At 33.6% G+C, this 26,419-nt stretch overlaps 2 protein-coding genes across 2 annotated transcripts; both read right to left on the reverse strand.

The window, feature by feature from the left end:
• Nucleotides 1-4,464: 4,464 nt before the first annotated feature.
• LOC150096788 (uncharacterized) lies at nucleotides 4,465-8,106 on the reverse strand. Its single transcript, XM_090408471.1, has 2 exons — nucleotides 7,865-8,106; nucleotides 4,465-5,744 (listed from the first exon to the last, which is right to left on the reverse strand). Exon 2 carries the CDS (start codon nucleotides 5,646-5,648, stop codon nucleotides 4,671-4,673), a length of 978 nt encoding a protein of 325 aa, XP_090264597.1. The 5' UTR covers nucleotides 5,649-5,744; nucleotides 7,865-8,106; the 3' UTR covers nucleotides 4,465-4,670.
• Nucleotides 8,107-9,912: 1,806 nt separating this feature from the next.
• LOC150096789 (uncharacterized) lies at nucleotides 9,913-18,633 on the reverse strand. The gene is made up of 2 exons (XM_090408500.1): nucleotides 18,509-18,633; nucleotides 9,913-11,140 (listed from the first exon to the last, which is right to left on the reverse strand). Exon 2 carries the CDS (start codon nucleotides 11,074-11,076, stop codon nucleotides 10,081-10,083), a length of 996 nt encoding a protein of 331 aa, XP_090264626.1. The 5' UTR covers nucleotides 11,077-11,140; nucleotides 18,509-18,633; the 3' UTR covers nucleotides 9,913-10,080.
• Nucleotides 18,634-26,419: the final 7,786 nt, after the last annotated feature.

Here is a 26,419-nt window from a genome sequence, read left to right on the forward strand (position 1 = left end):
ATGAATTGTCTTTCGATTAATTTCCTTTTCGATGAACTCTCCAAATAACGTTTTCTTATAATAGTATATACCACAGGTGACGGAAGCACTTGCGAAAGACTTGAGGCGGTTTAAGTCGCCAATTTGTTTGTTTTGGGATTTTATATTTAAATCCAGTACTAGAAACAAATAAAAGCTCAGTAGAGCCACTCATCCATGCAACGAAGATTAAACTTATTTCTAATTCTAAGAATATAGACAAGAACACCTGACAATCCTTTGGACAAAGTATTTTTTAGAAGATTTCAATAGTTCAACACCCTTACGAGAAAAGAAATGTTTTTCCTATTTACTTATGGAATTTTAATTTGGCAACTTTTCATTGACATCATTATATAACAAGTGGTTCAATTTTGAACGATTCTCTTTAAAAAAATGAAATAAAATAAAAAATAGGATTTGCGTCATTATGCAAATCACATCACGTGTCTCCCACTTTCCCATAATAATCGTACTTTGTAATATACGATACCCAAAAGAGAAATACGAAGCAGTGATATAACCAAATGTTTGCAGGATGAAGGCTTAAAACCGGTTGATTGTAACTGAAAACTTACAGAAACGTTGGTAACACCCTGGGGTTAATGCACTCTCGAAAATTCAAGTGTACAAGGACAAGGAGATAAGGACACCCACGAGAAAGACGTAAGATCCCACATGCCACATTCATTAACAGTAGCGATGACCTAGTGATGATGGAGTTCATTCTGGTTCTGGACGACGAATTATTTCAATTGGATTATCATAAGAAGGGAATCTCTATGTTAGTACATTGCCATCCGATTAAAAAACAAAACCAATCATAAGGAATTCGAAGATTGTGAGAGTTCTCCCACATCTATTCCTTTAAAAATCGTATATGTTTCCATCGGATATCTATCTTCTTTCTTCTCTCCAATTAGAATATTTGAAGAAGAAAAGAAATGCTGTGTTATAGATAGAAATGAACAGCTGAGTGTAGGCATCTTTCTTAAGTGCTGCTAATCTTCTCCTAAAGAAGTCGATGGTTCTGTATTAGCTCTCCACCAAGTGAATGAAATGTGTAAGTACATGACAAGAAGGTTGCTCAATAATATGAAGTAAGGATGATTGATTGACAGCCTATGTTTAACATTCCACCCGTTTAAAATTACCTTCCTATCTATGCTCTTGATTCATTACATCTGAATGAAATGATCTCTGATACTTCGTTGTTTTAACAAACATAAACTCGTCAGCCAAAACAACCGTTAGCATGTAGAGCCTCCATTTTTGCCGACATAACTTACATCACTCTTGGTATTGACTCCACTAGACCATGGAAGGTGTTCTAAGGTATTCTGGATCAACTAGACAGTATAATTTCCCAGAAATCAACAACCAAGAGAGGCTCTGGCGCCAATCTTCGGATTCTGCGTTTCATAAATGTTCGATGGGATTCAAGTCAGAATTACGCAGCCAGCTGAGCACACGAACTTCTTGGATGCACAGTGCAAGCATTGTGACACCATCTTACTGAAAGTAAAAACAAATCCATCGGATCACATTGTCAACATGTATGGCAATGTGGTCCGAAAACAATAACCAAGTAAGAATTGAGATCAAGGTGTGTTCAGTGGGGATGAGAGATTGCAGTTATGTCATTAGAACAATTCCCAGACCAGGATATAACCACCACGGGCCAGTTTCAAGTGAATCTTACCGTTTGGTTGACCGTAAATAGGCTGTATGGCATTACTGTTTTGGCTCATATGTCCAATTATTTATATTTATAGTTGAACAATCGAAAAATAAAATGATCGACTCCCACTACCTCTTTAGTATTATATCCATATATACAAGAAATAAACAAAGTTGTAATTTATATTTAAAAAGAAAATATAGCATTCGGGAACGATAATTTTACATTTCTGCAGTGTAGAATCAAACAGTTTTGTAAAAAAAAAAATTAACATTAAATTTTTTTTTTCATCAATGTGATCACCACCATTCTAGCGGTCTTTCCTGAAATTATAATGAAAAAAATTACCACTAAGTCTTCTTTAAAGATTCAAAAAAGATGAGGTGTAATGCTTGTATGATGATGATGTGTTAAAAGATACCTTCTTATAGAAGGTTTGGTTTCAGTAATCGAGTCAACACTACAGACATTGAATTCTTGGTAGTGGTGGTATTATCATTCCAAACTATAGGTGCAATCTATAAACTGTATGTTGTAGGTTTTCTGTTCCAGGCTTTCCATACACTTGCATATATTGATATTGTAGCTGTTCTATATTTCTAATATATTATTTTTACCTTTTCAGTTCTTCATTTCCGAATATTTTTTTATTATTTTCGCATCATTTTTTTTAATACTGATTTCAACTTTAATAAGTTCCGCAAAAAATAAAAATAAAATAGTTGAAAATTTTCAGATAGATGTGATTAATTGCCATCCAATACCCTTGGAGGGTAATGGATGGCAATGCTGTAGCCAATGAAGTTCTAACTGAGGCTCGACTATTGCTGTTACTCTCCTGCTATGATCAGAGCTTTAATAGCTCAATAACACCTTATCATTTTTTTAATCCTTATAAGGATTAAAAAAATAAATAAAATAACTTTCTGTGTAGTTAAGGTAGAATATTTTACAAGATAAATCACTGTTTCTGTCTAAAATGTCCAGGTTTATGTTTTTCATTAAAATAAACTAATTAGTATATATTTAATTAATTTATTTAATAGCTTTTCAGGTTCTTTAATAATATTGGAATAAATACTCAAATTTGGGTGAACCGAATTCGAATTTTTTATTATGTTAAAAAATAAATCATAAAATTATTTAACGTGAATCATATGTAAGTAGATTCAACTGATTATTCAGCTGGTTTAAATCAAGAGTTAAATTCTTCATTTGTAAATTTTTACCATGCAGAACATTAATAATAACGGCTTTTGTTGTTTTCCCATTCCCAAGCTAAAAAGGTTAAGCCTAACTTTGAAATAGGAAAAGGGAACGGACATGATAGATGGATATAAAAGATTTTAAGCAAAAGTGGAGTTGTAATTTATATTCAAAAAGAAAGGATATCCTACAATAACACTGATTTTGCATTTCTGCTATGTAGAATTCATTCTTCAAGAATGCAAACATTTTTGTAAAAACGGTGAACAACCCTTGAAATAAATTTCTGTTCTAGTGTTTATGTGAGAGGCCACTTGGTTGCTGTGGTAGAAAATTAGATTACAACCCGAAAGCCACGAAACCTCAAAAAATAAATAAAATAAATAAAAATAAAATAAAATACTTTACTGATTTCATAAGTTCTGTGATTCCAATGCCATTGCTATGCAGAAGTACACCACATTTTAACATTTTCAAAACGATGATGCTAAGGGATTTAAAACGCGATCACTTAGCAATTGAGAAACTGTATGAATTATGTTCCCAATATAAAGTTCATTCCTCACGTAAATGACGCTAACAAAACAATATTTACTTTTTAATGTTTTTTTTCCTATATCAAAACCTATAATATCAGTAAAATGTTCACAGATTAAAGATTCTAAAGAGAAATTTCTTGGGACAGAATTGGTATCTCCAATCCACCTTTGAACTAGCGGCTTATCCACTCCTGTGATTCCTAAAGTACCACATAATAAATGCTACCGAAAAGTCTTAAGAAGTCTATCATCAAATGGAACTCATTGCATTGGCGACAGATAATTATTAATCCAAAATTATTCTATAGGTGGAGGTTGGTTAAAATTATGACCAAATCAAATAAAGCTGAACTCAGTATATTCTCAATTAATTGTCCATGTTCTTCATCGGTTTGCTTGCTTTCTCGGAAGATAATTCAGCTTCTGAGATATCCATCTGATATGGTTAACCTTCACTTGAATTAAGAACATAATTCATATCGCAGATGGCGTAGCTCTGAATATCAGGAGCATGGGAAATAGATAAAAAGAGAAGAGTGAAGGGGGGGGGGGAATAATGAGAGTTAAAAAAGCGAAGTGTGGAAGAACAAACTACACTAACGCCAGAGCGCTGATGATAAAGGTAAGTTAGGTTAAATTAAGGCTAAAATAATTTTCAAACCATTTTAGATAAAATATTACTTTTCCTAATTCTAATTAATATTTATTTATATGTTCATCTAAGTTCTATAATCAGTTTTGCTGATTGGAAAGAATAAAAACTGAAGTTTTTTCGGGAGAAAGCATTGGCTGTGCCAAAGATTGACTAATTCTGGAATTGGAGTTTAAAAATATTTTGAAATTTTATGAAAGTATTGTGGTTATTAAACTGTTCCAAATGTGCAAGGCTTGTTAAATTAAAAATGTAGAATTAAATTGTTTCAGTTAATTGCAGTGGAATACAAATTATATTTACCATTTCATCGGTAATAATAAAGCACAAAATAATAAAAACAAAAAATAAGACACTGAGGTTTATATTTCACTTTTCTTTCTTGCAACATTTTTTATTGCAGCAATAGTATAATGTGTAATCAATCCTTTTTAATTAATTCAAAAGTATAATTCTTTTCGAATACAGAATTGTCTACACGTCATTACTGACTATTTAAAATTTGGAAAATCAACCATTCCAATATTATTTTTTCGTATATCCACTTATTATCGTTTTAATGATGTTCATGCATTTATTCCTTAACACACTTTCCTTGAACCAGTTTCATCCCTGGAAGACCGCACACAATTTCTCTACACCTTTTGGACAGCGGGTCAAAAGCCGCTCCACAAGGACATTGGCTGACCTCACCCACACAACCGGTTGATCCAGTACTAAAGTCGACAAGAATTCCCAGACTCTCTCCGGGAAAAGATTTCATTGCAATTCCACACTGTAACGATGACTCATTAATGCCATTGCAACGAGCACAATTAATATTGCGATACGTTGTAACATTGGTTTTAACTGGATCTCTGTATGTGTAGCACTTATAAACGATGGAGAAATTACTATAATGTGATGGACAAGTGTCGATCTCTAATATGTTGCAGGATCTTACAGTTGCCCTCAAACTACCAGGTGTGGCACTAACATCGCAAACATTGAAATCATTCTCCGTTCGCAAACCCCAATTCCTTTTTACAGGATCGTAGATAATGTTCTCTTTGATTTTTTCAACGTCCATATGATCTTGATAGCAATCTACAGAAATCTTCCATGAAGAGATATTACTGCTGTCACCATTACACACTGCACAATAATAATTCTTGTAGGTAATCCCGGTATCTTTACTCAAGACTGGTACGTTGCCAAACGGATCGATTTCAAAGGATGTTTTATCTGTACAATTGTTCTTAATGGATGAGTCCCCTTTCCAATTTGGATTACAATCGCTAATAGCCAGAATTTCCTCCTTATTGGATACCTGGATACATTTCACCTGGGGAAGTTTAGAGTTGTCAGTACGATATGGAGAATCGATACAACAATCCCCGAATGTCTGACATAATCTGTCACATTGGCAGATTCTGCCATCTGACGACATTCCGGTGCATTTATTGGAACATCGGTTATCAGCGTCTACAGCATTTTCTTCCTGAAACTTTACGTTGCATGCATAAAGTGAAATCATGCAGATTAAACACCAATACTTCAATAGGAAATCCATTATTGGTGTATTTTTTGCAACTAGAACAATGAATATGACACACCGAGGAATTTTTTCTGAATCTTTAATGGCCTTGTAGATCCTTACATAGGTTTCCTAAAAAAACCAATAACGATGAATAAGTTCTTTACATATAAAAAAAAGATTGATTTATGAAAATGAAAATGTTATTATTAAAATAATTAAATATACTGTATTAAAAATAAATTTCATAAAACTAAACTTTAAACAATGGAACCCAAATGAATGCCCAAATCCTATAGTTATATAACACGCTCATAAAATACATTATTAAATTCCCCGTGTGGTGGCCGGGATAAGAATAGCACCAATGTAGCTAATGCATGTCGTACGAGGCGACTAAAATTGGTACACTTGGAGGGTAATGGATGGCAATGCTGTAGCCAATGAAGTTCTATCTGAGGCTCTGCTATTGCTGTTATCCTCTTGCCATGATCAGAGCTTTAATTGCTCAATAACACCTTATCCATACACTGTCCTCTACAGATAACGGGGAAGATGAAAAGCATTCTTGCTTCGCCCCTTTAAGCCAGTCCTTATAAGGACTAAAAAGACATTATTAAATTAAGTGTAACTGAATTACATGAATTTTAATAATTCATTGCAGTCTTTTCATTTAAAATATTAAACTATGTTTAATAATGAATTAAACTATTTAATTACATTTGAATTTTATTAATATATTGCAACATTTTTCTTTAAAATGTTAAATTACCAATTCAAATAATGTATAAAATTTATAGAGTTAACAAATCTTTATAACCCAAAATGACATTTGTATGTTCTTCAGATCAGGAAATTTGAGTACGTAAAAGGACTCTTCTTGGGAGAGTATATATTTCAATTTTAATTTAATCCGAGAGTGGCAATGCTGGATTTTGATTAAGGAAGCTCTGTGCAATAAATAAGCATATGCAATTGTATTTATGCTTAAGACTTAGCAACTGCGATGCCAAAAGCATTGTATACATAACAAAATCATTATGAATTTTAAAAAAAAAACACTATATTGCTTTATCCTTAATATTTTTTGCCTTCAGATAAAATGATGTGTTTCGTGCAAAATAATTTCCTTAGGAGAGTTTAATAAGGGGAAAAAAGAAAGTTGATTTTTGAGCTTTAAGTATGTAGATGTGTACTCTTTCTAAAATCTGTCTTAAAATTATATTTTAAGGAATACCATTCGTATTCACATTTATCAGTTACAGACGATGAAATATATTGTTTTCCTGCAGCTTGGTTTCAAAGAGTATGCAAAAAAGATCTAAGAAAAGCAATGAAAAATTAAGCAAATTAATAATATAAGTACTTCGAAGATATCCAAGGTTACGTCTCGCTTTATGGTTTCCATAAAATCCACATGACTGCGTCAAACCAGTTGTTTCTTTTACAAGGAAATGTTGATGTCGCCATGTATTGCATTATTCTCATACTAGAAAACAATCATTTTGTTAAACCTGAATAACGCATTGCGTAAGGAATTGTTCAGAGTCGCCATCTATCGATTCATTTATGAAATACTTTTTTGGGTTGATCCTCTCAAAGAATTTAATTTGAAACAAACAAGAAAAATAAATATATACCCTGTAAATACTGTATATAACAAAAAAATTCCATCATACTAACGGTGCTAATAAAATAGATTTAAAGTTTGAAACCTCTGGTGGGTAAGAGTCAAAATAATAATAATAAAATAATCATAACGGTAAGACAAAAAATAAATCTTTCTCATCTGTTAATATTTCATAATGCTTTACTGTTAATCGATCTTTACGTAATCATTTTAAACCTTCATGGAGTTGAATTTCATTACTATATCTATTACTATAATTTCATTGCTTGTCGAAATTTCTAAAGATCAGTGCTAACGAACTTGAAAATTTTTCACAAAACAAATTCGGCTGCACGTTTAGGTGCTGATATTCTACAAGTGTTTATATCACTCGTTATTAAGACGAATTGTCTTATAAACGATTAACACGTTTAACTTTTATCTATCTTGAAGACCTCATTTAAAACTATTGAAATGTCATATTAATAAATAAATACTGAATCGTTGTCCATGCTATCATAATTACAGCATCAAATATTTAATTCAATTAGGGAACAAAATTGTCTATATATTAGCCTTATTACCTTAACCCGTGTATTAAATCAAAAGAATAATAAATTGTCATTCATTATAATGTACTCACCTCTAGTGTTTCTTCAGTTGCCAGTTTAAACTTCTCTCTGTTAGTTGTTCATTGACGGTCATCGATGTTAATAAAGCGAATGCTTCTCTTTGAATTATATATTTATTTCAACACCTCAACAAATCCCGCCTACTAGTTACCTTTCTCAATTCCTCTGAGAATCATTTAACCAGTTAAAAGCAAGTTAAATGCGAAACATAGCACCATGACGTCACTCTTGTAGATTCTTGAACATTTTCCTAGTCATTTCCTTTCTTCGCATTGCACAGGATGAATACAGCGCCTGCGCACTACAGTTTTATAGATATATATAGTAGTTTATGACAAATATAATTAGGTGTTTCGACAAAAGACTTATTAATTGAATTATTTTATAAATACCCAAAGGATATTGTTGGTATAGACCGCTAAATTTTATATTCGTTACGAAACTATTATTATTGGGATATTTTTTGGCCTGATCGTTGAAATAAATTACGTAAAATTAAATGGTCTCTGAAAGTAATTCTCTATAATATTTGTTTTCATCACCACGCATGCGGAATAATAACCTTGATAATAATAAATAATATAAATAATAAATTTTATTTGTTCTTCTTTCTCAGAAATTGATCGATGCGTCAGTGAAATTTCCAAGTGCTGTAATCAAAAATATAAAATAAAACGTTAATGCCAACATAGTTTATGAATCTCAGAATAATAAAACTGCACGTACTGTACAAATACTTTTAGATGTTTTTATTACATTACTATGCTTAGTAACTCCTCCATGGTCACTGTCGTCAGGACTATCCGGAAGTAAAAACTGAAGAGGAAGTGCCGTTTTAAAAGGAAGAGACACGCAGATAAAAATGTGTCACTTTTTTAAACTTTCAAGTTATTTCCTGAGACTTTTGCAAAAACCAAATGAATCACAAAATATTCATATAAAGTCATATAAATTACTAATAAATTACTCACCTCACTGATAAACCAAAAAAATTATTTCAAAGTAAATATCCTAATTTTATGTACTTAAAAAAATGTATAATTAATTTTATAATTTTAATTTATAATTACTTATAAATTCGTAATGCCTAATAAATTATAAATTTGTAATCTAAAATTAATTTTATTTTTATCATTTTTTTATTATTTTATTTCATTTTATTTATTTATTTCATTACATTATTATTTATTTATTTTTACTTTTTGCATTAGCGTCTGTTTTATTTATATATGTTTTTTTTTTTTTTATCTAAATCAAAATTTCAGCTAAACATTTTTATTTTTGCAGTGAAATATTAAAATAGTGCACACAAATGGAAAATAATATCAATGTCCTTAGGGACAAAGAGGTTTATCCACTACAATTACAGAGCTAAACTATAAACTTTTAACTGTTGCAACGGTCTATTTTATAGTTCAACGTGATATAACAGCAAAGCATGATGGCGCCGATATTTTTATCAGAAATTTCTATGCTACTCATTAAATGTAAACAGTAACCGAATTTTGCAAACTGTCCTATATATAAGAAACTGTTTACGAAATGAATTCTCCGTGAACTGTATATTTAAATAAACTAGAGGACCACGCTTACCTTGAATATAAATAAAATAAATAGACTTTCTTTTTTGACAACAGCAAATTGTTACAAGGTTTTATTATTCGCATATTACAGCTACAGAAAAACAAAATAAGATATATGAAAAATTTATTTTCAATTTTATGAATCTTCGGTCGATTTCATGTTTCTCTGAAAATGATTAAAATGTGATGTATTTCAAATGTCTAAAAGTTTGGAAAATTTTGAATCAAACAGCAAATTTAAGAAATACGCCTCTTTAATTAATATTCATTTTATATTTGTGCTGCTGGATATTAAGTATAATATATCTGTTTTCGTAACTGAAAATCGTATGATAACACACTACAATGATGAACAATTGATATGAGAATTGGTTTGCAAAATTGTTCGCATAAGCCTCCTAGTCTAATGTATAGTCCGAGTGATCATGATTACAAATTTCAAGAGATAAAGTAGGTGAGAAAGAGAAACACAAAAGTAATTTTTCCAATTTGTAATTGGTTTTATTTTCATGTGAAAGAGACTAAACATACTTTTTACAGCGCTATTTTACAAATGAACAAGTAATTCGAAATAAATATGCAATTAGGCGCATCAGTGCCTTCTCGTTTACACGAATCCAGTCTTTTTCAGATTTTTTTTCCCATTATGCTCTGACGCATTTCCCTCCAACCAATTTTGTCCCTGGAAGGCCACACACGATTTTTCTACAAGTGTTGGTAAACGGATCAAGAGCTTCACCACACGGACATTCTCCTCCAGATTGTCCTACACAGCCATCATCACCAGTATCGAAATCCATGAGAAGAGCAAAGCTAGGAGGCGTTGATTTGCGTTGTATACCATAGCAATTCAAAGAAGATTCGGTGACCCCATTACAACGAGCACAGTTGATGTTTCGATACCTCGCAATATCCGTTTCTACCGGATCTCTGTAAGTATAACATTTATAAATTACGGTAAAATTCCTATAATGAGATGGACAAGTACTGATCTCCGACCTGTTGCAGGATCTTTCCGTCGCATTCAGTATACCAGGGGTGGTTCCAACGTTGCAATAACTAAATTCACTCCGATTTTGCGGACCATTTCGGATACGTAAACCCCATTCCTTTGCAGATGAATCGTAAACAATATTCTCCATGATATACTCATTGCTCACGTTCTGAGGGCAGTCCACAAAAACCTTCCACGAAGAAATATTTCTACTATCATTATTGCACATAGCACAATAGTAGTTCTTGTAAGTAATTCCGCTGAATTTACTGAAAACTGGAACATTGCCATATGGATCGACTTTGAAGGACATTTGTCTAGTGCAATTATTCTTGATTTCTAAATCTGTCCAATTTTCACTACAATCGCTGACGGCCAGCACGTGTTTGGTTTCAGAGAGCGCGATGCACGTTACCTCTTCTCCTTTTAATCTATCTGTTCGATAGTGAGAATCAAGACAACAGTCTCCATACCTTTCGCACAACCTGTCACATTTACAGCTTCCAATGCCTGCAGAATTTCCGGTACATTTATTGGAACAGAAATTATCATTGTCCAGAGAATTATCCTCTTGAAATGTTATATTACATGCATAAAGTGAGATCATGCAAAGTAAAATTAAGTTCTTCAACAGCGATTTCATCATGAAGATCTGATCCTTTGTATCTTCGGCGTTGAAGTGTTATTATTCTAATTATTCCACAGGATTCCTAAAAAAAAAAGAAATGATAATAATATAAATGTGTAGCTTGCATAGTTATAATTATCTTGAATTTATATGAAATTGAACTTAATCATGAATTATTTAGGAAAAGTGCATGATCTACATCTTCTGAAATTAATAAAATTTGTCCTACTTTTTTTTATTTCATTTGAAATGTGTATGACTTAATGACTACAGGGTCGCCTGAACTGTAAAGAAGCAGTTCAGGCGATTATTTGTATCCCATATGAACATTTAATGTTATGATCAGCTCGAAAAATACGTTCACCAACTCCATAGTTGAGAGTGGATTTTGCCAAGCTGGACACTGGACAAAATACAATGGTTTCCATAAGTCGAACAAAAAGAAAAAATCGTGATAACTTGGGGAAAAAAAAAACAAAAAATAAAGCATATAAAAGAGTAACGCTGAGTCTGATTCTCGTATACAAATAAGTGTGCTGTCAACGGTATATGCAAATGAGCCATGGCATAAAAGTGCGCGTTTTGGAACGGTTATCCATCTCGTATCTGAAATGAGAACATCATATTTAATAAATGCAAAATTCTCGGATATGACTGCAAGACATCATTTAACTGATGAATTCGGGTGACGAGCCATCGCAAGACTAGAGGGCAGGCCAAAGTCAGGCGGAAATAGCCAGGTGGCTGCATGTAAGTCGTTCCGCGCGTCACGGACTACAGAACAAATTTCAATAGTCACAAAAAAAATCGTCGCAGTATGTGACCAATATCTCCGATTACCTGCTCACCGAAACAGGAAGCTACCCGAAAAAGCTAATATATGACCCTAAGTTGGCCACAAGAACATCGGTTACAATGATGTCTTGCAGTCAGAAGGATTTACGATGGTTGTCTGTATGCTAGGTGACCGACTGTCTGCACACCCATATTATCCCCACGCACACAGAAGAAAACTTTTTAAGGGGCCTGACTCCATTTCAACAGATCCAAGATCAATAGGATGGACATTATTTACAGATGAATCCCTATTTGCTCCACATTGTGATAGCAGGAGGGCTCTGAAGAGAACCAGGGCCTATTATTATCCCTTTATTATCCATGAAACGGACACTTAGGGTGGAGGTGGTGTGATGGTTTCGGGGAGGCATCTAGTTGGATGAACGCACCACCTTGTTTTTGCCTCCTAGCGGAACCATGAATAATACAACTTATAAATACGAAGTTATGGACCCTTACGTTCGTCTGTGTGCGCTGGTGCGATAGGAGAAACAATATTCTACAAGGCTCGTTCTCATCGCACGAAGTTCGTGGATCTTCAAGAAGAAACTATCGCACGTATGGACTAGCCAGCCAGGATTCCTAAACTTAATCCTCTTAAGCATGTCTGGAATGCTCTAGGTCAGTGTTTCTCAACGTCGGGGGGGGTGAATATTTTGGTCTCGTGGACACCATTATAAACAGTATGAGACATCGTCGTGATTACTGAGGCATCTTAGCAATCTCATCAGAGAGAGAGAGAGAGAGATGAAAAGAAAGTTGAAATCTCTAGTAAATGTAAGAAGTAACGTTAATCAGCACACAACAGTAAACAGAAGCGTTTTGCAGATCATGTAATCAAAAAAAATCAGAACACTTTCAAAAATCTGCTTATTATTTACACGTAATTAATGAGAATGAAAATCCAATACAAATAGGTAATTGAAAACCAAGCCCTACAACCAAACACATTTTCAATATTTAGGAAGTGATATTACATATGACGTTGATAATGATGTAGATAACAAATGACATCGTTTCCAAGTAAACTTCTGCTATAACATGAAAATAAAAAGTAAAATAATGTCACGGCAATACCAACAATATTATAATCGTTCAGAAAGCTGGTTAATGAATAAATGGAAAACTACCAAAGGAGATTCAAATATAAACCTTGAAAATTAGGAAATGGGTTATAATGGAAGAATTCTTATCCAAATAAATCATGTTTAAATCCAAGTTGTTTAATAAATTTTCAACACATATCTCACGATGAACCTTAAGTGATTCAAGAAGTGGGAAGTTTTGCTTCCTATGTTAGAAGTTGAGAAAATGAACTCAGAAAACTAAATATTTTTCGAGGTAAGCAGTTTCTCTTGATATAATTTGTGGTTCATGTATTGCATGAATAACTGCACATTTCCGTTCTAGCATAAAAAGTCAGAACTTTGGCCTGATTTTCTCTTCATTCAATCAGGCCAATACATCTCATAGTTTATATAATTGAAAGACAAAATACATTTAATTGATATATAGTACAGGTCTTCCCGAAAAAAATGGGAAAAAAAACACAAATTGGCTGTGCCAAAGGTATACTAAAAAGATCCGCAAAAAAAAAAAAAAAAAAAAAACGAAAATTTCTTCGACTAGTGAGCCTGAAAACCCTGTCACCCTTGTATGAAATGAAAAGGAGGAAGAAAGGTTAGTTCGGTCATTGCGAAGTAGGACTGTAAATACTCCATTTTTTCTCTATTTGGCTAACCGATGAAGTGCTGAAATGTTCTTCATTTATTATTTTTATTATTATTTATTATTATTAACACCTCCAGGGAGTCTAAAGACTCATCGAGGGAGGGCAGCTGCAGTACAACTCTGTCTCCACCACTCAATCCACTAACTACGCCAACTCCATCTACCGCCGACCACCACTAGTATTTCCACAGACAATCACAAACATCCATGCCCATGGCGGAATTCGAACCCGCAGCCTTTTGGTTGTAGAGCGGATACGGTAACTACTCGACAAGCCAGGCTGGCCGATTTCGAAATCTTCCTTGACTAATACCTTAACCCTGATGCTCCCCGTGTTCAAACAATCTTGGAAGAAAGATTGTTCTTTGTGTGTGTGTGTGTGTGGAGGTGCCCAAAGACAAGATGTATAATCTCTCCATAATATAAAGAAGAAATAAATATAAAGAAATCAAATCGTGTTTGGAGATCTGAATATTTTTAAAAGTAATGGAAAGTGAAGCGAAGCCGTTTTTGAGAGAAATAGACAGGAGTGCATTTTAGTGTCATTGACGTTCATTAGGTTTTCCTGCAGAATGTCAAAGACATCAGATTTACCGTATTGGTTGGGTGAGCTTTACGAAATCTTCGAAATCTTCATTTCGAAGATTTTGAAATGAAGAGCATTTCGCCACTACATGGTTAGCCAAATAGAGAAAAATGGAGTATTACTGTCATCAGCAAAAGTATGGGCAGAATTTGTGGTTATTGAGGGGACTGAATAATGTAGAGGATGAAGTATATGGACAAAAATACAGAGGCTGGGTATTCTGGCATTGATGGGACGTCAAGAGAGGAAACCATCTAACCATGACTAGTTGTACTACCAAAGAGGAAACTGGATATTCAACTGCACATGGCAGAAGGCAAATCATAAATAGCTGCCTGGTAAGTAGACGTTAAGCCAGACCAGATCAAATGTCCTGAAAATCTGAAGAGTAATAAAACAAATTTCTGAAACCCTTTCCATAGCTTGTGTCCAAAAGGTGATGGCTAATAAATATGCTGTGAGTGGAGAGCAAACATTTGGAAAAGGAAATGAAGTGACGGTAGTCCTCACATTTTCACCATTGTAATATTATTGATGAGTGTAATAATGTCCAGTGAACGATGTCCTGTAGAAAAGGAAACTTGGAAGAGTTTATGACCTGAGTTACCAGAAGGGAGCTGCAGTTTTGTGCTGGGCGATAGCTAATAGCAAATACTTCAGCCGTCCTTTCAACTTAATTGGTGGAAATGGAGAAGGCAAACCAGCCAGTTTGAGTCGTAGACGTTGAAACTTCCCAAAGAAGACAATCTCACTGTTTGGAAGTTTAGACATAAGAAAATCAAATCTATCTTCAAAGGTTCAATCACAAAGTTTGGACTGATTATTTGACTAAATCAAAAAGAAGGGAGTGCATGTTCTGTTCTTTTAGATAGGATGCCAGATTAATAAATTCACATATAATACTTTCCTTGTGACAGAAAGTATCACGTAAAGCCTACAGTTTTTTTTATGTATATTATCGAAATTTTTCTGTGTTTGTTAGTTAAATTTTGTTGTTGTTCTGTTTTGTTATGATGTTTTTTTTTTCTTGGGTGATTTTTATGATCCACAGAAAACTGCATTTCTTTATGCTATCTTTCATAAAGGAAAAATAGAAAAAGTGTAGAAGAATGCAGTGGGATGCGAAAGTTTTAAGAATGAGTAACTCAAAAATAGACAATCCAGTCCAGTCCGGGCGTCGCTTTCACAGTGCATGTCGCAGTAGGCGTATCCCCTCTGGGCATACTCTACCAGAGCAGACAGTAGAACAGTTTGCTATCTGGTCAGAAAGCTTACTGATACGTTACCACTAGGTTTGTTCTTTCACTGTTTACCGGCCTTACTGCACTATCTGATAAATTACTACAAGGAATAGTTCTACATCTATTCGAAGAAAATCACATCTTCCACCAGAATTTCCGGCAGGAGAATGATTTTCTTCCACCAGACATGAAACATAAATCCCGTAATTTTCGAGTAAGACGAACATAAAAATAAAATAATGAAAACAAAAAAAAATATTTCTCATATCCTTGAGGAGATCTGAACTGAATTCTTTTAAACAAAGAGCACATTCTTCCAAATGGGTCAGAGATTGTTTACTTATGAATGATTCTATGGTCAAAGGAGTGCAGATAACGTATAATATAATCTTCTTCGAAAAACCGATCTTCAACTAAAAATTAATTTCATATCTCATTCACGAACATGATCACTATAATTCAGGTTACACAAAATATTTTTCTTTGTGTGTGTTGTAGTTAAAGGTACCATTGCTTTATCATGAAACACACACACACACACACACACACACACACACACACACACACACACACACACACACACACACACACACACACACACACACACACACACACACACACACACACACACACACAAAGAGAGAGAGTGAGTGAGAGAAAATGTTAGAACATAGCTTGATTATGTTATTAAAGAAAGGAAAACTGCGTTTCATATATAAATATTTTCGGCTTTATTTTGCAAAAAAAATCTAAAACTTTAATTATATACCAGTGACAAATTTCTATTAACTCTAAATATATTAATCCACGAAATATTTATTGTATATCAATGAATGTGCCTATCCTTTCTCCAACCATCGGGCAACGAGTTTGAATCTCGTTGTGGGTATCGATGTTTGATTGTCTTTAGGTGGGAGATGAATTTATTACTGGAGACCGAATTCAGTTTAAAAAATTCCTAATTTTATTTCTAGAACAGAGTTTCCCGACTATTTTAACAAATAAAAAATAGAAAAATTAATAAAAATAAACAACAGAATACTTAGCCCACCCATTGTCATAGGTTACAAACACGTTTCGTGGATGTGAGTCACATAAACAATAAATATATGAGACGTAACAGAAGTTTCGTTCGTAAAGATTTCAAGTTCGAGAAGTACCTGATTCAAATGGTGATACCTCGATAATGAGTGTAGACCATGGTTTCATGGTAGTTCTTTCCAAGTTTGTGGCTAATATAACAAGAGAAATCCAAGCAAAATCTTCGTAATTATGTACAGAAACTTTATACTAACTACAGTATTAGGCTAAACTACACAATCCACATGACTCCAAGCCAACAGACATTGAAAAGAAAAAAAATTTTTTTTTGCTATTTCCGTATGAGACTCAGTTAACAATTCAGTTATGAAAAGCATTTATAATGGCTCCTCACCAGATGAGGAGAACTAGGCTCGGCGTATTTTTCAAACCAAAAAGAACGTTCTTCAATCTGCACTACTCAAGTGCATATCAATAAGTGCTGTAAATCCCAGAAAATCATCAATTGATATTATCATATTCCTGAAACGGTACGCTTATATTATGTATCATAAATCTATTTTTACAATGGGTTGTATGATGACAACACACAACGTTCTGTAATTCATAAGAGAATTTCATATTCCAAAGGTCATTTCAAGTCGTACCATTTCGTTAATGAGAATGCAGACATCCTAGTGGTGCAAATCAAGTCTCACAATGACGAATTCAAGTACTACTAGAACAATATTTAAATTCGTCATTGAACGGTATATAATAAGAACAATAAGTCCTCTCTGTCACGCGAAACGTGTAACCATAGCTACTAGTTGGTTTACAACGTTTTTTATGTTCCTTTCAATTTGCATTTACTAGTTTTCGTATCTTCGTAAACGCCTTGAAAAAGCCAGACAGTTTGCTGGCGAAAGTTTTATTGTAAACTGGTCTGTATTAATAAAATTGTATTTCTATTATAAAACGACCAAATATGTATAATTTAAATATTATATTCGTATAAGGACTATAAACGTAAAGCCTAATGTTGTAACAAGAGTCATGGCTCTCATTATCGGGTCTGGCGAATGCCAATTAATTCGAAATAATTTGAAATACTTTTTCTTATATTCAAACACCATTTTGTTTAAATATTTAAATAATAATAAATAGCATTTATTGTTATTCATCGATAAATGGTAATCAAAGAAAGTAATGTTAATTTATAGATTCAAACAATTAGTTCAAAATCTCCGAATTTACAACAGTTTATTGGTATTCGTGTATAATGACGTCATTTAGTATCACAGCAATGAAATCTTCAAACATATTAGGAGCATTTCACAAAATACGTAAGTATTATATCCATTACATTCGTTTGGTCTGTGTATCAACACGCATGCTATTCTTCATTCTCGCTGAAATAAATTTTATTGATATTCTCGATTTGGATTCAAAACAAAAATATATCCACGTAAAATAATTTCTTTTCAATAGGATCGTTTGCAAGGACAAAATTTTAAAGTGTTTTTACGCAATAGCTCAACTCTAACTGAACAGAATTAAAATTTGTAATTCAGAATATATTTACTAAATATATATTATAATATATATATTATACAATATAAATATATTGATGAATCTCTGGTTTGAGGTTAACTGGACAGATTCAGTGGTAATATTAAGCAAACCAAAATTATGTCTATAGCTGTTTAAAATTCTTTACTATAAAAATCAATAAAATTTTTAAAACTTCAGTTTATTACTATATAAGTGATAAGTGATAATTACTTGTTATTGCATAATACTTAACAATAAACACTACTGGAAAACTAATGTTTCTTTCTGATATTTCTTATTATGCAAATAGCGTTTTTGTTTTCAATATACAGTCGCCAGGACGACAAACAGATCACAAGATATTCAGTTTTGAATCACTTGAAACTAAACTTTCTCTCAGCTGTACTATTTGCTAATTATTTAAATAATCGAGCAAATGCTCACTTTCGAACTTCCTAAGTAATATTTCTGTTCAACTTACCTCCGGTATTCTCAACAGCTAAAGTTCAGTATTTTCTGTTCACTGCAGACTCATCCACGACTGACGGTTGAGTACCAAGGTCAACTCTATGACTTTGTATTTATAACTCTTGAACTGGTCCCGCCTCCAGTGAGATCCTTGGTGAAATTTATTGACGGCATTAGAATCACTTAACAGATGATAACAAAATGAAGCATAACAGAATTATGACGTCAAATGTCGTCTATACAGGCCATCAGTTATGACAGCTTCCTGCTTTAAATTTGCATATGAATTAGTCTAAGATATTTTTGTTAGTTATTTTAACAGAGACAAAAATGTACTGAGTGTAAAAATAATTAATTATGTTGACGAATAATAATAATAATAATAATAATAATAATAATAATAATAATAATAATAATAATAATAATAATAATAATAATAATAAAGCAAAATTATCGTAAATATAATAAAGTAAAATATCGTAAATAAATTACGTAATGAAATATCGTAAAAATAATAAATCAAAATTAATAACAAAACAAATTATTGAACATAAATAATAACAGCAAATGCAGATTTTGTGATCAAAAAGATGAGACTGTAAAACATCTAACAGTGCTGCAACAAGATAGCTCAAACTGATTATAAATACCGCCATGATCAAGTAGCCAAAATGATTCATTGGTATGTATACAAGAAATATGGCTTTCCTACTTCTAATAACTGGTGGCAGCATAAAACAGAGACAGTATTGGAAAACGAAATAACAAACATTCTCTGGGACTTTAGAATACAAAATGATCGGCATTTGGAATGACATCACAATTATCGATATCGCAGTACCCAGTGGCAACAACATTAACAACAAAGAACTGGGAAAAAATACCAAATATCGAGATCTGGTAAATCGAAGTTGGCCAACTGTGGCTTAAACACACCAAAGTCATCCCAATAGTTATCGGTGCACTTGGTGCAATTTCGAAAAGCTATCCAACTATTTACAGCAATTAAACATCAACATCAAGTGATCCCATATGATGTACAAAACACAGCATCACTTGGAACAGTCCGTATTTTAACGCTACCTGACAGACTATTCTAAGATTCTTGGGCAGAATCTGAATTGCTCTCTATGACCAGTCAAATTGTTGTTAAAATGATATCTTGTTTTGACTGTGTATCCATTATGTGAATAAATTAATAATAATAATAATAATAATAATAATAATAATAATAATAATAATAATAATAATAATAATAATCCCACCGAAGGAACACAGCCTTATCTTGGCTTGCGTGCTTCAGTGATGTTGAAAGCTATTCTGGCGGTAGCATAGCTGCCAGCAGGGCCACTCTTGTCAGACAGGTCTCAACTGAGGGGAGACTAACAGTGTTCCATCACCCCATCTTAATGACGAAAAGGAAGAAGAAATCCATACCTGATCAGTCAACGCCTGGGTCATCAAGGACTGTGTCAGATGTTGGGGATCTTTGGCATCAGGCGACAAGTGGGCTACAGGACCCAGCTCTCCTTGCTGGGCAATCAGGGCAGGAAGCTGAAAAGCGACTGGAAGAAACCAAACGTAAAAAATAGACTGTAGAAGAAAACAAAGAAGTTATGAAATGTTTTTACAGATCAATACCAGAAAAACGAGGTTTCAGAAAGCGTATGCAATTAATTTGAAAACAAAAATTCCCAGAATCTGCAATAACAGAACAAAGAATTATGGAGCAAAAGAATTTCATTTTTCGTAACAAAAATATTTACTGAACTTGAGCTACAAGAGTTACGCAATAAACCAACAACTCCGGTATCAGCAAATCATGAGGAGGTAGCTATATCAAACTTTGGAATTCAACTCAGTAAACACCAAGCTGGGGACATACCTCAGAATGTTTTGACAGAAGGGTAGTGTAAAATGAAGTCAGGGATATTGGAACATATGAATTTAAATTATCGTATAAGACTATCACCATTAAAAGCTTTACAAAAATCTAAGCTAAAACAGCTCCTCTTAGACGCAAATGCTGTAATTGAAACCATCACAACCACCAGTATAAAGGAAGCAAATCGGCTCCTATACAGCACAGCCTATATCATTTCAGTGAAGCTTGGTTGCAAACCGAAAGAGCAAAAACCGAGGATGAAACAATCTGCACCATGGAAAATCTGGTTAGAACGAAAAGTCAACAAACTTCGAACTGATCTGAGCAACTTAAAGAGTTTTAAAGAAGGACGGCTGAAAAATAATACCATCAAAAACAAACTGATTAACACATACAATTTGGCCAACAAAACAATTGCTGAAGTTACCGAAGAGCTAAAACAAAGAATTACAGAAAATTAAAAGATATGAAGCAAGAATAAACCAATATGTACAAAATATGAAATTTCGACAGAACCAATTTCAGTTCTTTCAGTCTCTCCAGAGAAATACAAATGCAAACCATCATTCACCAGGAAAAGAAGAAACACTCAAATTTTGGAAGTCAATCTGGGATAATCCTGTTGAACACAATAAAGATGCCTCATGGATTAAGGAAATAGAATCAGAAATGAAACAAAAACAAATGCAAAAAGTCATTATCACTAAAGAAATGATCAGTTCTCAATCTAGAAAATTAAAAAAACTGGAGTGCACCTTGGCAAAGACGAACTACATGGATTTGGGTTAAAACATCTAACCAGTCTACATGATCGAATGGCAAAACAATTTAATTATTTGTTGCTATCAGGCTCAGTGGAAGACTGGATGATATCTGGGCGCACTTTTCTCTTCACAAAATATAAGGATAAGGGTACAGACACAAGTAACTATCGCCCAATAACATGCCTACCAACTATGCTTAAGCTATTCACTGCAATTTTAGCAAATTCCATATATCAGTACTTATCAGATAATCAGATTTATCCGATTGAACAAAAAGGCAATTTTCAAAAATCTAGAGGAACAAAGACAGATCCTTATTAATAAAATGATTCTCAGAAACTTAAAAAGAAGAAAACTAACTTAAACATGGCATGGATAGACTACAAGAAAGCATTCGATTCCCTGCCACACTCCTGGATCCTAAAATCACTAAAAATATTTGGAATTAGCAAAAACATATTTTCGTTTCTGGCTGCTGCTATGAAATTGTGGAAAACAACTTTAAACGTGAATAATGAACGATTTGGAGATATCAGCATTAAACGTGGAATTTTCCAAGGTGATTCCTTGTGATCATTGCTCTTCAACATTTCTTGGATACCTTTGTCTATGATTCTGAAGAAAACAAAACTTGGATATGAAATTCCTTAGAGTAATATTAAAATTTCCCATCTGTTGTATATGGATGACTTGAAGTTATATGAAAAATCGACCCAGCAAATAGACTCTTTATTAAATACAGTTCATATTTTCAGTCAGGATATGAAAATGGAATTTGGTTAAGATAAATGGGCAATTTTATCGAGTAAAATGAAAAAATTAATTACACGAGCAATTTTAATTTTGTTCAAGAGAAATATATAAAAGCAATTTCAGCTGACAAACACTATAAATACCGGAATATTAGAAGCCAATGATATCCTCCACTCGAAAGTTAAACAACAGGCAGCATCAGAATACATCAAAAGAGTTAGAAATATTCTGAAAACAAAACTAAATGGATTACACAGAATTAGAGCAATGAATTCTTGGGAAATACCAGTGATCCGATACACAGCTGGCGTAATAGATTGGACAAAAGACGACCTGGACAAACTGGACCGCAAAATTAGAAAACTAATGACTATGCATCATGCATTACATCCACGAAGTGATGCTGACGGTTGTGCCTACCGAGGAGAATAGGTGGACGGGGTTTGCTGCAAGTGAGACAGACTGTGGAAGAAGAAGAAGAAATTAGTTTAAGAAATTACATCGACAATAGCTCTGAGCCAGTGCTTAAAGCAAATACACAAGAGGGCATTCTAAAAGCAACAGGAAACAAATACGATTACACAAAGGAACAACAAAATAAGCGATATGTGCGCTGGAAAAATAAACCTTTGCATGGCCAATTTCTTCGAGATAATGAGGACAAAATTGGCATGAACAAAATGTGGCAATAGCTACAATACGGATACATTAAAAAAGAAACAGAAGGATTTATTCTAGCAGCTCAAGAAACAGGCATTACAAACTAATGCAATCAAAGCAAAAATTTTGAACATGAATAATAACAGCAAGCGCAGATTATGCGATCAGAAAGATGAGACTGTAGAACATCTAATCAGCGCGTGCAGCAAAATAGCTCAAACTGACTATAAATACCGCCATGATCAAGTAGCCAAAATAGTTCATTGGCATGTATGCAAAAAATATGGCTTTCCTACTTCTGATAACTGGTGGCAGCATAAAATAGAATCGGCATTTATTGTGTTCCAAATCGGCATTTGGAACACAATAGACCTGACATCACAATTATCAAACATCGACAGCTTTGGATTATTGATATCACAGTACCCAGTGATAACAACATTAACAACAAAGAACTGGAAAAAATTACTAAATATCGAGATCTGGCAAATCGAAGTTGGCTTAAACACACCAAAGTCATCCCAATAGTTATCGGTGCACTTGGTGCAACTTCAAAGAAGCTATCCAAATATTTACAGCAATTAAACATCAACGAAGTGACCCATATGACCTACAAAAAAACAGCACTACTTGGATCAGTCTATATTTTACGACGCTATCTGACGGACTATTCTTAGATTCTGGGGTAAAATCTGAATTGTTCTGTATCACCAGTCAAATTTTTGTTTATATGATATCCTGTTTTGACTGTGTATCAATTATGTGATAAAATAATAATAATAATAATAATAAATTGAGTTTGGTAATTCAAGGGTTAAAGATATTATATGAAAATTCGTACACTAAACTCGAGCTAAAATTAAAAAAAAAAAAAAGAGAGATACTAGGAATTTCAAAGTGCATATATAGTTTTATTAAATAAATTTAAGATAACACACGATGTGTATAACTGGGTATTAAAATCTTCTATGTAATGGTAAACACAAGTGATACGACACTGCTCAGCAATAAACTTTCGTGTAATACATATGACAATCAATTTTGCAATAATTTGATTACGCACGAGAAACACTTCTAAGCAGAAAATTTTCAATTTGGGATAACAACAGGGGCGTTCCCCTTTATAAACTTGAACTTGAGACCTTAGCCAATCTATTTCTTTGACACCAACTTTTGTTCTTCGTTAGCAATCGTGTGTATAATCGTTAGTGACGAAATTATTTCCTTGGAATCAGAACTTGAATCACTGCTTGTTGGCATTGTGCGGTGAAACTCTAAGCAGGAAGGTGTGAGACGAGACTTTGCCAGAGGTCATGTAAAGATCTTCAAGTGATAAGAAACATTTAATTTCCTCATGGGTATGAGTTGATATCCGCCGGAAAGAATTAATTGAAAAATACAGTTGTGATGAATAGTTGGCTAATTCTTCTCTTATATACCATTTGAAAATGATGGCACTTTTTGCGTGAGGAATGAGAAGCAAAATTGATTGAGTTTATTCATTTGCGAGTAAGCATAAATACTTTAATTAATACGATCCTAACAACATTAATATTGGTCGTTTAGAATCGAATCTAATATTTATTCTAGTTCCACGTATACGCGGATTTTTTTTCAATAAATATACTGGAAAAATGTTTGGATATTTGCGACAATTTGAAAAATTCGCAGGCGAACCGCGTAGCCTTGAAATAGCGAAAAACTTCCGAAAGAGTTAAGTACGTCATGAATTAATAAAATATATGTAGATACTAGTCTATTTTATCATTTACTACTATACAATATACAAAAATCTATTATAAAAACTTAAAACTTATCAAAAGTTACGAACACACACACTCACACAAACACGTACATGTAAACAAACTTAAAGATGCAGTATTAAATCATCACTACATAAAATTAACTGTTATTAATTAATTAGTTAAAGTTATATAATTAATTTGCATAAAATAAAATAAAAATATTATAACGATGCATTCATTACTGCTCAGGCTGGGCTACCATAAAGCAATCATATTATTATGTGACACCTCCAGGGAATCCAAAGACACATCGAGGGAGAGTGTGCCAACAGCATCGAACAAAACCCCTTCCAACTACTAACCGCGCTCAAACTTGCTTAATTTCTTTTTTTTTTTTTTTTTTTCGCGAGCCATTAGTAGCAGAGGCTTTACCAATCGATCAACCTTTACTGGCTTATTACTATAAAAAACCTCCATGGAGTCAAAGACTGATCGTGGGAGGTCCACTGTTATACACACAGTTTATCATACCGCGCCTTAAATATATTCACTGTCTCTGCGCTCACCATACTCTCGGGAAATGCATTCCAATCATTCACCACTCTCCGTGCAAAAAACCTGCTCTTCACTCCCTTGTTCATCCCCTCCTTATACAGCTTCCAGGGATGACCTCTTGTTCTCTTCCTATCTTCACCCATTCTGTGCAAAACCTCCCCGACATTAATCTTAATCTGGTAATAACCTCTTAACAGCTTATATGTCTCGATCATATCCATCCTCCTCCTTCTGTCCACCAATTTCTACAAATCGCGTCTTATCAATCTGTCTTCAAACTCAACATTCTAGAGACCAGAAACCACCTTAGTCAATCGTCTCTGAACTTTTTCCAACATATCTTTATCTTTTTGAAAACCAGGTGACCAAATCTGTGCACAGTAATCCATATGTGGCCTGATCAAAGTATTTTATAAAGGAACCATAATATCCTTACTTCTACAAGTCGGTGCCCTCGGCATTATCCCCATTATCCGCTGTGTTGTCATCACAATTTTAGTAACATTTCCCCGAAATTTTAGGCCCTTGTCTACAATCACTCCCCAATCTCTCATCTCCTCTACTACTTCCACGATATTTCCACCGATTGTGTACTCTACATCCCATTTCTACTTCCCAAATTTCAAAACCACACACTTTGCAACATTGAATTGTTATCCCCACTCATTTACTCATTCAGCCAGTGTATTCAAGTCCTCTTGCAAAACTACAGCATCTGCTCTACTCCTGACAGCTCTTCCCAACTTTGTAACAACTGCATATCACCACTCATACCTCTCCAAATATCATTTACATAGAAATTCAGGGGCGAATGCTGGTCTTGAAATTCACCCTTGCTCTTGTTATCATTCAGGGAGTGAGGAATGAAGTCTTATTAGCGGAATAATGAATTACTGACCATTTGAAACTATATATGTATTTATAAATTTATGTACATTTAATTATACAAATACAACATTTATTTTACAAATGATATTCTATCTTTTTCAATTTAGCTACTTGAATACAAATTCTACCCTACGGTTCTTTTTTATGAACTGGTCAATAACATCGTCATAAAAAGTTGGTTGTAATTTAATTTTCACAAGCAACACTTACACTTGTAAAGGCTGGCTGAAGCTCACTGGCTAGAGCTACGTCGTCTTAAACACAAAGCCATACTGCGTATAGCCTTATGTTTAAGACGAGGTGAAGGGAGCGGAAATGGTTATGCGCGCGCGCATGAAATCATAGTGCTGCAGCGAGGATCTGGAAGCGCCTACAACCGAGCAAGCCAAGGTAGCTTTGATTAGACGAGCAAGCATCGGCCTTCGATACACAACGCAAAGCCGTGTATCGTGTATCGCGGCAAAAATTATTGCCGAGCAAGCTTAAGACGTCTTCTGTCTACAAAAATAAAAGCCTAAATGGAATGTTTATAAATGCAGGCATTTATTAACAAATAAATATTACTTCTTTCTCAATTAATGCGCTTGCGCAGCAAGCATAGCAATCATGGAGAATTCGCCACTGTATAAATTAAACAGCAATTAACCCAAAACAGACCATTGGGATACACCACT

Source organism: Typopeltis vanoorti, chromosome 18 (assembly GCF_054136105.1).
Source record: "Typopeltis vanoorti isolate ZY-2024b chromosome 18, IOZ_Tvanoo_1.0, whole genome shotgun sequence".
NCBI lineage: Eukaryota > Metazoa > Arthropoda > Arachnida > Uropygi > Thelyphonidae > Typopeltis > Typopeltis vanoorti.

What these genes read in the sequence shown, in the direction of transcription:
- LOC150096789 (XM_090408500.1), bottom strand. Translation starts at nt 11,076, where the DNA reads ATGATGAAATCGCTGTTGAAGAACTTAATTTTACTTTGCATGATCTCA.
- LOC150096788 (XM_090408471.1), bottom strand. Translation starts at nt 5,648, where the DNA reads ATGGATTTCCTATTGAAGTATTGGTGTTTAATCTGCATGATTTCACTT.